This window comes from Papio anubis, chromosome 13 (assembly GCF_008728515.1).
Source record: "Papio anubis isolate 15944 chromosome 13, Panubis1.0, whole genome shotgun sequence".
Taxonomy (NCBI): domain Eukaryota; kingdom Metazoa; phylum Chordata; class Mammalia; order Primates; family Cercopithecidae; genus Papio; species Papio anubis.
The window spans coordinates 27,810,873-27,823,299 of record NC_044988.1 but is presented as its reverse complement, the minus strand read 5'-3'; the positions used below and the strand labels follow the sequence as shown (position 1 = coordinate 27,823,299).

General features: G+C 37.0%; 2 protein-coding genes across 4 annotated transcripts in view; both read right to left on the bottom strand.

Moving 5' to 3' along the window:
* Positions 1–12,427, bottom strand: part of APBA1 (amyloid beta precursor protein binding family A member 1) — a 225,626-nt gene that overhangs the window by 107,306 nt on the left and 105,893 nt on the right. The window lies entirely within an intron of this gene.
* LOC103878393 (cytochrome c-like) lies at positions 6,172–7,215 on the bottom strand. Its single transcript, XM_017949915.3, has one exon. It carries the CDS (start codon positions 6,725–6,727, stop codon positions 6,455–6,457), a length of 273 nt encoding a protein of 90 aa, XP_017805404.2. The 5' UTR covers positions 6,728–7,215; the 3' UTR covers positions 6,172–6,454.

Here is a 12,427-nt window from a genome sequence, read left to right as displayed (position 1 = left end):
GTTTATTCTGTTTCAGAGCAAAAGCTATACTTTAAAAAGTTGAGATCCAATTCATTCATGTACTGGGAGCTACCCTGACAGGTTTTATTGGGTTTTAAAATCAGAATTGAGTGGTCGCTTCATTTTTACAGAAATGGAGTTTATAAAATGTAAACCCTAGAAAGATTGATATTTTTCAGAGTTAATTGCCTTCTACCCTCACCTTGCTCATCTCTGCAAACTAAATTGTGCCCTTTCTTAGACTTTTTCTTTTTTTTTGATAGGGTCTTACTCTATCACCCAGGCTGAAGAGCAGTGGCACAATCTTGGATCACTGCAGCCTCAACCACCAGGGTTGAAGCAATCCTTCCACCTAAGCGTCCTGAGTAGCTGGGAATACAGCCTAATTTTTGTATTATTTTTTGTAGAGACAGGGTTTCTCCATGTTGCCCAAGTTGGTGTTGAACTCCTGGGCTCAATTGATCTGCTTGCCTCGGCCTCCCAAAGTGCTGGCATGAGCCACCATGCCCAGCTGGCACTTTTCTTTTAATGGAGGTATAACTTAGATACCATAAATGCACAAATCTTAAATGTACAATTTGATGAATGTGTGTATGTGTGTGTGTGCGCTTGTATACACATCCTTGTAAGATATAGACCATTTCCATCACCCTAGAAAATTCCTTTTTACCCCCTCTCAGGCAATACTTCCCCTTACCCCTATAGGTAACTGCTATTCTCACTTATATCATCAGATATTAGATGTACCTGTTCTGTTCTTGAACTTCATAAAAATCTAATCTTAGAATATATATACTCTTCTGTGTCTGGCTTTATTGACTCAATATAATTATTTAAAATTCACTCATGTCATTGTATCTACCAGTAACTCAGAATTTTTCACTGTTGAGCAGTATAGCATGGTATGAATATACTTCAATTTGTTCATCCATTCTTTTACTGATACACATTTAGGTCATTTCCAGCATGGACACTGGTTTTGACAGATTTCCATGGGGTTTAAGACTGGGATAGATGGACATAGCAAATTATCTGAGAACTCTAAGTTAGGAGCCACAGATATTTTTTACAGACTGTTCTAGACACTTTACATCACAAGTTCCTGCCAGAGATAGAATATACCTTTCTCACGCTCTATGAAGTGTCTGAATCAAAATGATTAAGCATTCAATTAAATATATTTGGTTCAGCATGGTGCTAATAGATACACAAGTGTGGATTGAATCCTACATGGTCTTATTGGTTTTTCTAGTGGAAAGGGCTCCATTTCCAGGTCTTAGAAAACAACAGGGACCCCCTTGAGCCATCTCACCAGGGCATGCAATTGAGCACAAAGGCAACGGAAAGTGTGTGTCACCTGGGAAAACTCATCCAGACTAGAAACTGAGCCCCTAATATATCATGTTCAACTCCAGTGAATTGTAAAGACATTGAAAAAAACCAACATATTCAAATACCTACTGTTTATAATATCAATAAAATGCTATGGAAATATTAATGGTAATAGCATACATTGATTATTCTACAGGAAACATACTGTCTTTAATCCTCACAAGTCTACTAAGTGAGAATTGTTCTTCCCACAGTTCAGGTGAAGAAGCAGACTCAGGGGCATTAAGTAAATTAAGGTCATGTACTTAGTAAGTAACAGACCCAGAACTTGATCCTGGGGTGTCACATTCCAAAACCCACCCAATTCTCCTTACAGTAAGACATCTTTCTACAATTAGTAGGCACCATATATTCTATATTTGAAGAAGTTAGATATAGGTACAACTAACTCACTTATGATCCATTAGTGGTTTTTGATGATGAGAACTGCAAACCTCAATATCGCCATTCCAAAATGATCAGCACCCAGAGAAACTCCAGAAGTTTCCAGCGGCACACAAGGAGCTTAAATATTATACAACAAAGACTTATCTGGTGTGCTCATAAGGACAGCTTTCATCAGTGCCTCTGTGCTACACCAGTCAAAACATTTCATCAGTTCTAATTTTTTTCTACCTTAAAAATAAGATTATTTTGAATGCGAGATTTTGCTACTGCCTCTCAAATAAGCACACACTTTAAAAATAGCAAAGAATGGCAGATATTTTTAGGGTAAACACACACACACACACACACACACACACACACGGTGATGTCCTCAGATTCCAAAGATAAGTGTTTCTATGAGAGCTTTTTCTATTTATTTTGATTCAGTAGTAAGAACACCTGCAGAAAGATCAGCTCTGTTCACAAGACCATTTCTTAAGAATTCATCGCAGATGTAACAGATGATAGCATGGAGACAGACTAAGCTAAGAGAGCCGGAGAACGACTGACGATTCCCATGTCCTGCACGTGTTCTGAGAAGATGACATTCCCACAATGCAGGCATTCAAAACTAAGTGAGGCATGGCAGACAAGAGCATGGCAACATCAGAAAGTCATTTTGCTTGGAGACGGTCCAGGTTTCTTCCAAACAGTAGTAGATGATTAAACCACAGAAATAATTTTAATAACATTTGCGCAATCATTTTTCAATGCATGGGAGGAAACGAGCTACAGCACTGGGCTATTTCACCCAGATTTAAAACATTCTCACCCAGATTTAAAACTGTGTGGAGAGGGAATAGAAGGAATAGATAACCAGGCTGGTGGTGCTAGATCCCACACACCCTTCACCCTCCCTGGTATTCTATTTGACTATGGGAGTTTTTGGGGCTGGGGCTACCTAAAATGTCATTTGTCCTTTTTATAAGCATATTTTCTGTGTTAGATAAAATATCCATAAATATACATTTAATGCCTGCAAGTATTATCTCATATAGCTGTGCAGTAATTTGTTTAATCATTGGCAACATTCAAAGAATGAATCATCTCAATACAGATAAGGGTGCAGAGAGCCAGCCATCTATCCTTCTATACTGGCATAGTTGGTAGTATAATTGGTATAATCATTTAGCAAACATTTTGGCAATATATAAAAAAGGTTTTATCAATTTAACAAGATTCATCAAAATATTTAATGTCTTTTTAAAATTAAAATGTCTAGAAATAAGTAACTAAAGTAGAATTTTAGCAATGAGAAAGGATACTTCATGGTTGCTTTCATTTACATCTGTGATTACTAGTGAGTGGAATAGTTTTTCAGATGCATACTAGCCATCCGATTTTCTCTTTAGGAAACTATCATGTCCTCTGCTCCCTTGTCCATTGTGGCCTTAGTGTTATTCAAAGAATTATAATAAGCTAGTTATATAAAGAGAATATTATCCATTTGTATGTTAGCATTTGTTTATGACTCAGGTGTTTGTTTTCATCTAAATCTAAAACTGATCAACCCCAAAAGAGGAAGCAGTTAGGTGGCAACAACAAAGAAAAAAACTGAAAAGCAAACCACTTTCGTATTTTGTATATCAAAAGCATTTAGATAATTTTCCAACAAGGGACTCACATTCTGTGAACGAAGCCTTTCACAGGAACCCGTAAAGCACAGCAATGATATAAACATAATGAAGAGAAATCTGTTACTAGCACGTTGACATGTCTCCCCACCTTATATCAAGTAGAAAATATCGAATCAGTTCCAATATATCTGTATCTAAAACAAAATCAAGTTTCCTTTGGTCGCATGAACAAGCCACAGCATTTACATCTTTGTTCAGTCCACACCAAAGACTGAAGTCTTGGGGACAAGTTTAAGAAGCCAGAGAGACACTGACACACCTAGACTGGAGGAAGTCTGTGGTCACACTTGTGCTGGACGGCCTGTCAGAGTTTACACAAATGCAGCCAAAGACAACTTCCACTGCAGTAAGAATTCTGATGCCCAGGGCCAGTTTGTGGCCCGCTGCAGTTGTACTTTATTATTCTTTGCCAAGGGACCAATAGTTAGCATTTACAGAAAAACATGAGCCTGTGCATTATTTATTCCTTAGAGATAGGGGATGATGCCCGGTCTCAATAGTTGCTTTGGCTCTTTAATTATATTGTAAAATTAACTGTGACAGGTTGTTTTATTTCTTTTGTGTCAACCAAAAACACCCATGGGATACATAATTTGGTGATCAAAGCCTTAACTTAGGAAAATTACGAAAGATTTTAGGAAACAGACTGGTACCTAATGTGCAGAGGCAGTGTGGAAAAGGAAATTAGCAAACATTCAGCTAAAATGTTCTCAAGGGCAGGGACTCATGGTAATAATGGAATCATTTCAAGCTTGAAGGAGGTTACCTATGGGAGACTGCTAGATCGCTTCAGGGATTGCAGCGTTTCATCAGCCTAAAAATGGAGCTGCCTCCAGAATTTCTAGGTCAGCAAAAGATAAAGAGGAGACATTAAAATCTAACGAAATGAGAGGTTGGCATGAAACATTTATAAGGGGTTAAGAATGCTGTAGATGAACAAATTAGGAGGCTATACACCATATCTAGAATATTGTAACCATGATAATGAATACTATTATTCATAAACCATGGACAAAGAAGGTGAGACAATTTGATATCTAAGTAAAATGCCTATAATCTTCCTGATAAAGTCTGAACTCACCCAACTCCACAAAGAGAATCTACGTCCAAGTCTTCTCAGGGTCACATAGCTCCTTCAGCTGTGACAAAGTGTAGGTGCTTATTAAATGGGTTCTAGTAATAAATAAAGCCTTATCTTCATCCAGGAAGAAAATTATTTGATCCATTTTCAGTATCTTCAAAGAAAGATTTTACACAGTCTCACCTAGAGGTGAACTTCTGACAATAAGGAACAATGAATAACCCAAAATTTATCACAGAATCCATAAACCTAACTTTAGGCAATAGCCTCTTCTTCCTCCTCACCCCCTCTCTCCTGCTGCCCTGTCGCCACAATCAGAAATGTCTATGGCTCCAAGATGACTGATAACACCTTTCCCTTCTTTGAACACAGGTATCAATGAGTGGTCAAAAGGTGAGAGAGTGGGCAACAAGATGGAAAGGCAGCAGCAGGCAGTTGGCTTGGATGGTTTCCAATAATGCAGTCACTTTGAATGTTCAAACCAGAAGCCATAGGCTACAGAATGGTTTCATTTTTCCTTTGCCTTAAGAAGGTGCATTCTCTCCTGTTTGCCACAAGCCTCAGTGCTCCTGGTTGTCTTCTATTTTGCCTGGTTTACCCTTCACTGATACTCCTTTTCTGGCTGAAGGTATAGATGCTATTCTTATAAATGATGTATGTATGTTGTGCTTGAAATGTATATTGTCTAACTTGTGGCAGGAATCTTTGTATAGCACAAAGGTCAAGTTCATTAATAGTGCTGTTCAAATCTTCCACAACTTTGATCATTTCATTTTCTGAGGCTTGTATGTTAGCATCTCTGATTGTTATTATAATTTGTCTATTTCTTCTTGTCATTCTATTAAATTTTACTTACTTTGAGAGTTCAAGCTCAAGACTTTTATGTCTTTCTGATGAATTATTCCTTAAAATTATTTGCACATTAAAGTCTCTTTTGCATGATAGTAATGTGGTTTTTATCAGCTCTCAATTTTTTTTTCCTGTGGTTTGCTTTTTAATTATCTTTAGTCTCGTAATCACACATAATTTTAGAATTTGTGTATATCTCTGCTACTTTAATCCTTTTAAGTTGGCAAAAGCACCATTCCCAATCACAAATACACAGTTCTACAGTTTTATGTTTCTGAATGGCTGTTTAAAGACAATCCTAAATTATAACTTAGTTTGACTTAGACTATAAAGAATTGAAGAGTGAAGTTTAACTTGCTACTATTTTAAAAGCATGTGATCTTATAGATTTATAAGATGTGAGAAGTGTTGAATAATCTTTAATATTACACATAAACAATACGAAAATGCCTTTCAATAAGTAAAAGGAACCATTTTAAATACAGAGGATTATAATTAGATTGGCATCGTTAAGCCCAAAACTCTAGACATTGCTACCTTATTTATCTTCAACCCTTGCCTGTAAGAGGCAAATGAACACAAAACACAGGTGAATCTTCCTTGGTTCTGAGACAGTGAAGGAATTTCCCCAGTATTTAAATATATTCACATAACCAGCTATATAAATCTAAATATAAAACCAACCAGCTATATAAATCTAAATATAAAACCAATCTCCAGTAAGTTTTAAGATGGCACTCACCATCTTTGTGAAAAGTTGAACATTATTAACGAACTCTAATCATATCTTTAGAAGGGGTAAACAGTGATAGCATTTACTGAATTGGAATTACTATTAAAATTCAAAAACTGAACATATTCATTTAACCACAAGCCAGTTTTAGTTTTAAATCAGGACTGCCCAACAAAATATTCTGTCATCATTCATGATCTGAATTCTGGTGTATGAGATCTATTAAAGTATGGTACACATAAAAAAGTCATGAGACATTTGTTTCGTAATAAATAAGGCAGTGGCCAACTATTACTCATTAGTAGCTTTTTTGAGATAAGCTATCAAGTCTGCCCTTTATTCCTTCTTCTTAATGCCGACACAGATCATTTTTGTTCCAGGGATGTACTTCTTGGGATTCTCCAAATACTCTATCAGTGTATCCTCTCCCCAGGTGTTGCCTTTGCTCTTACTGGCAGCTATGTAAGAGCATCCAGGGGCCTGACCTGTCTTCCTCCTGAAGAGACCATGGAGATTTGGTCCAATCTTGTGCTTGCTTCCCTTTTCAACGGTGTGGCACTGGGAACACTTCATAATAAAAATCTTCTTGCCTTTCTCAACATCACCCATATTTAATTCTCTTTTTAGTCACTGGTGCAATGAAGATTCCCGCTCCGAAGCAGGATGTCCCCACTCTCTAAGTCCAGCTCTTATTTTTTAAACTGTCTTGCTGATTTATCTTTTTCTACCTCTTTACTTTGTGTTATTTGGCTTCAAAAGTCTCTTATAAATAGCACGGAGGAATCTCCATCTTCTAACAGATGTTAAACATTATATCTGTTAATAAATTATACTTATGATTACTAATTTTATTGCACCCATTATTTATTCCATTATTTTCTAATTACTATGTCTTTTCTATGCTTCTGTTTTTCTTCTCTCCTGATTACTGTTAGGTTCAATAACTTCTTATTCTTGTTTTCCAATTAACTGATATGAAAGTTAGACATTCTATTTCTACTGTTCTTGTGATTATCTTATATATATACACATACACACATACACACACACACACACATATATATACACACACACATTATATATATAACTTTTATTTTAGGTTAAAAGGGGTACATGTGCAGGTTTGTTATACAGGTAAACTCATGTCACAGGGGCTTGTTGTACAGATTATTTTATCACCCAGATATTATGCCTAGTACCCAGTCGTTATTCTTTTCTGCTCCTCTCCTTCCTCCCACCCTCCACCCTCACAGGCCCCAGTGTCTGTTGTTCCCTTCTTTGTGTCCATGAGTTCTCATCATTTAGCTCCCAATTATAGGTGACAACATACGGCATTTGATTTTCTGTTCCTTCATTAGTTTGCTAAGATTACTTTAAATTTTTACAACTGACTCAAAGTTAATCAACATTTCTACCCTTTCAGAATAAAAAAGGATCTTAGAATGCTTTAACTCCAATTACCACCTACCACCTTCCATGATTGTTATCCAGCACTTTAATTCCATCTTGCTTTTTAACCCCCACTCCTCAAAGTCATTATTATCGTAATTAGTCAATGTTTGTTTAAATGGAACCACTAATTTACCACTTTCTTTTCTTACTGTTCATTGTTAAAACCCACTCCAATCCTCTGAGTTCTATCTCAGTCTTACAGAAATACATCTTGATCAATTCTTTAGTGAGTATTAATAAAAAGCAAACTTAAAAAATCTTTATTGCAGTCTCCGTCTTTAAAAATATATATTTTTTCTGGGGGGTAGGTTTAAAATACATATAGTGAGGTGCATAATGTGCATGCATTTAAAAGGTTTGGCTCAATGAATTTTGCATATGTAAGCACCCATGCAAATACCATCCAGATCAAGATTATAACATTCCCATCACACTCTCATGCCCCTTCTTTGTCATTACTCACTCCACTATTCAGACATTTATCTCTATCAATTTAGCCTACTTTTTGAAGTTTATATAAATGTAATCTTATGGTGGGTACTCTGTGTCTGGGTTGTTTCACTGAACATGTTTGTGAGACTATCGTTGTTATCACTTTTTTCTTTTCTACCACTGTGTATTCCATGTCATTATCATTCTTAAAATAACACTTTAACAGGGCATAGAATTCTGGGTCGATAGTTTTTTTTTCTCAGATTTTGAAGATGTTATTCCAATGTGTTTTATTCTTCATTGTTGCTCAGAGAATGCTGTCAGTTGAACTGCTATTCCTTTGATAGCAATTTGACCATTTCTTCTGGTTATTTATTTTTCCCATTTTTGGTTCTATTAAAAATGTTCTATTCATCTTTAGTGTTCTAATACTTCCATAGGTTATATCACAGTGTGGGTTTGTTTTTAGCAATGCTAAAAGAATTGACAGAAGTCAACGTGCTTCATCAATCCAACGTACATCTTTCCATTTAGACAATCTCCCCAAGCATCTGCATCACTAGAGTAGATTTGGATTCCACACCAGTATACCAGGACATGGAAAGAACTTGATGGGTGGAGTTTCTCAAGTCCCCTTCTTGCAAAAGGGGCAACCCTTGAGAAGGTCAGCAATACATGGGGATTAAGTTTTAGCTCCCTGCTTGCACAGGTTTAGTCACATCAACTGCCCCTGCATGCGTGGACGTTAACACAAGGGACTCTCCAAACAGTTTCCAAGACCATGCCTTCAGCTTTCTTCTCTGGTTCTTTTGAACTGCCACTTCTTTTTTTCATATCTGGTGATTTCTCTTTCTTTCTTTTGATCTCTATTATGACTTCTATTATGACTTTTTAAAAAGTATATTTTAACCAATTTTTCTTTTTTTTTTTGAGACGGAGTCTTCGCTCTGTCACCCAGGCTCCGCCTCCCAGGTTTACGCCATTCTCCTGCCTCAGCCTCCTGAGTAGCTGGGACTACAGGCGCCCGCCACCTCGCCCGGCTAGTTTTTTGTACTTTTTTTTAGTAGAGACGGGGTTTCACCGTGTTAGCCACGATGGTCTTGATCTGCTGACCTCGTGATCCGCCTGTCTTGGCCTCCCAAAGTGCTGGGATTACAGGCTTGAGCCACCGCTCCCGGCCATTTTAACCAATTTTTCTATTTGAGGTTAAAGGAGACTCTGCATGGACTTTGTCCACCATGTTGCCAGAATCTAAATTTGTTTCACTCCTTTATCTACCAGATGCCCCTGCCCACACCACACTTGGCTCTTAACTAACAGCAAGAGCCCTGAAGTTATGGAGACCAGGATTTGAATCACTGCTTCACTACTGACTAGCTTTTTGAAGCTGGATAGGTTATTTAACTTCTCTGAACCTTAGTTTCTTCATCTCCAAAGAGGGGATGATCAAAATTCTAATCTCATAACATTGTTGTAAAGATGAAATATGGGAATGCATGTAAAGTACTTGGCACAGTACTTCAATAAGCGCTTATCAATAACAATTCATACAGGCTGAGAAGCACTTATCTGAAATGCTTGAGACCAGTAGTGTTTGGGATCTTAAATTTTTTCAAATTTTGAATATTTACATTATACTTAACAGCTGAGCATCCCTAATCCAAAAATCCAAAATCTGAAATGCTCCAATGAGCACTTCCTTTGTGCACGACCTCTGAGCATCATGTCAGTCCTCAAAAAGTTTTGGATTTTGGAGCACTTCAGATTTAAAATTAGGAATGTTCAACCTGTGTTAACCACTGCACAACAACTTTATTCAAGTTATTAATTCATCTACCTAAGGATCAGATTTATGCACAAGTTGGTGCCACATAGACACAGAAAAATATGTTTCATGAGGAGGAAGCAAAATGAATAATAACTAAATATGACAATAGAGATTCTATGCATGTGGAATATATAAGGTTGCTCTTTACAAATACCACTTTACAAAAATCCCATGTTCTCATAATTTTCCAGGGTTTGGTGAAAATCCTTGAAAATCAGAAAGAAAACATTAAAAGCAAGAGAGAAGTGCCAGTGAATAGTGAGATAAAGGCTTGCCCCAGAACGTAAATCAATGCATGTGCTTCTTTCATCCATAAAGTTGCTGTAATAAACAGATGAACTAAATGTGTGTTTGGCAATGTAGTTGGTTTATATGATAGTGCAAGCATTTTAATTCACTGTAGCTCAGGAACAAACAGTTTACTGACTGGGTGGAGGAACACACTTTGAGTGATACTGCTTTAGGGACATTTTAGCACTATCCTAAAAGTGATACCATTGTTATGTAGGAAGGTAGGTACCTTGGATGCTGGGGGCCTGAGTTAAACAATAACCTCAACTGGAGAACAAAATAAATCATGCTACATAACCAAAGAAAGTTCATTACAAACCAATCAACAACTGTTAGAGTTCAGAAGTATATTGGAGTCTTGACCGTAGTTGATTTGGGGATATAGATGGATCTGCCAATCCGATTCCTTATGTAGGGGATTTTTTTTTTTTTTTTTCCTGAAACAGAGTCTCACTATGTTGCCCAGGCTGGAGTGCAGTGGTGCCATCTCGACTCACTGCAACCTCCACCTCCCAGCTACAAGCAATTCTCCCTACTGCAGCCTCCCAAGTAGCTGGGATTACAGGTGCACTGTGCCTGGCTGATTTTTGTATTTTTTAGTAGAGACAGGGTTTCGCCATGTTGGCCAGGCTGCTCTTGAACTCCTGACCTCAGGTGATCTGCCCATCTCGGTTTCCCAAAGTGCTGGGATTATAGGCATAAGCCACTGCGCCCTGCCGTCTAGGGGATTTTTTTTAAGGTGACTGTAATTACCATCATCATATTCATTTCTGCTATTTGATCTCTAACAGTTTTTTTTTTTTTGATGGGGAGAAGCTGATAAATTTTAATTCATTTTTTCATTATTTTTCCAAAGAAGTAGCAGTTAGACTGACTTGATGTACTCTCAAAGTACACCTAATAATATTTTCCATGTACATTCAAAGTGAATTAGCTTAATTATCCCGATTTTATCATTATATAACGTATACGTGTAAAGTATCACACAGTATCCCACAAACATGTATGACTATTATGTGTCAGTTATAATCAACAACAATAACAAAAGATACACAAGGGATTAGCTTGCTACAGTAAGGCCAAATCAAACATCAGATTTAATTCACAAGAGAATTATACTTTATAGTATGAATCTTACTAGTACCTTCACATATCCTAGATTTTCTTGACTTTATTTGTATTCCTGCTTTTTATTTTGAGATGAAGTCTCCCTCTATCGCCCAGGCTGGAGTGCAATGGCGTGATCTTGGCTCACTGCAACCTCCGCCTCCTGGGTTCGATTGATTCTCTTGCTTCAGCCTCCCCAGTAGCTGGGATAACAGGCACACGCCACCAAGCCTAGCTAATTTTTGTATTTTTAGTAGAGACAGGGTTTCGCCATGTTGGCCAGACTGGTGTTGAACTCCTGACCTCATGTGATCCACCCCCCTCAGCCTCCCAAAGTGCTGGGATTACAGGCGTGAGCCCCTGTACCCGGCCTGTATTTCTGCTTTAATCAATACTTTTAAAGCTTAATTTAAAGATTAGAAAAAAGGAGAAGAGACCAACAATATATTATGTATGGTTTAGCCTGCTGCAAAGAGAAGAAACTAGATCTGCCCATTAGAAAATTTTAATTCTGGGTTTAAAAATACAATATAATGCTCTTTTAAAAATATTGATTTTAAAATAAGGAAGTTAAAAACAATTTGACAAAACAGTATTGGTAGGCTTGAAAACTACAGAAAATAATTATTTCAACATTCACTATCACTATCAATTCCAAAGCTATGGTTTGCAAAATTTAGCTTGCTTCTTTGGAAATGACTGTTTTTCTAAATCTTGAAGAGAATCTAGTCACCTCAAGATGCTTAAAAGCCTTCAGCTAAGCTTTGCTCTGGGCTTCTGCAGCCCATTGGCTGGGGTAAATTCAATCCCTTCCACACACAAGTCTCAAGTCTGTCTTATCCCATAAATGTAAAGTGACCTAAATTTGGCAAAGTACTTAAAATCTGAATTATATATTTTCACTTTTTTGGCTATACTATTATTAATAAACTTAAGAAAAAGTATATCCCGAACCAACTTGTCACTTTAAAAATAACTTGCTTTCCCCATCCACGCAAAATGGACTTCGAAATTAAAAAGAGTTTCCTACTAAATTTCTCCTCTACTTTTACAACAGAGGTATCTTCAAAACTTCTCTTCTGAAATGACTACAAATAAAAAGCTGTCCCAGTATGAGCACAACTTTCATCAAGATCCAATTTAAGGTTTACTTTCCAGTCTCTGAAATATAAACCTTCCTTTGAATTCAAAAGTATAAA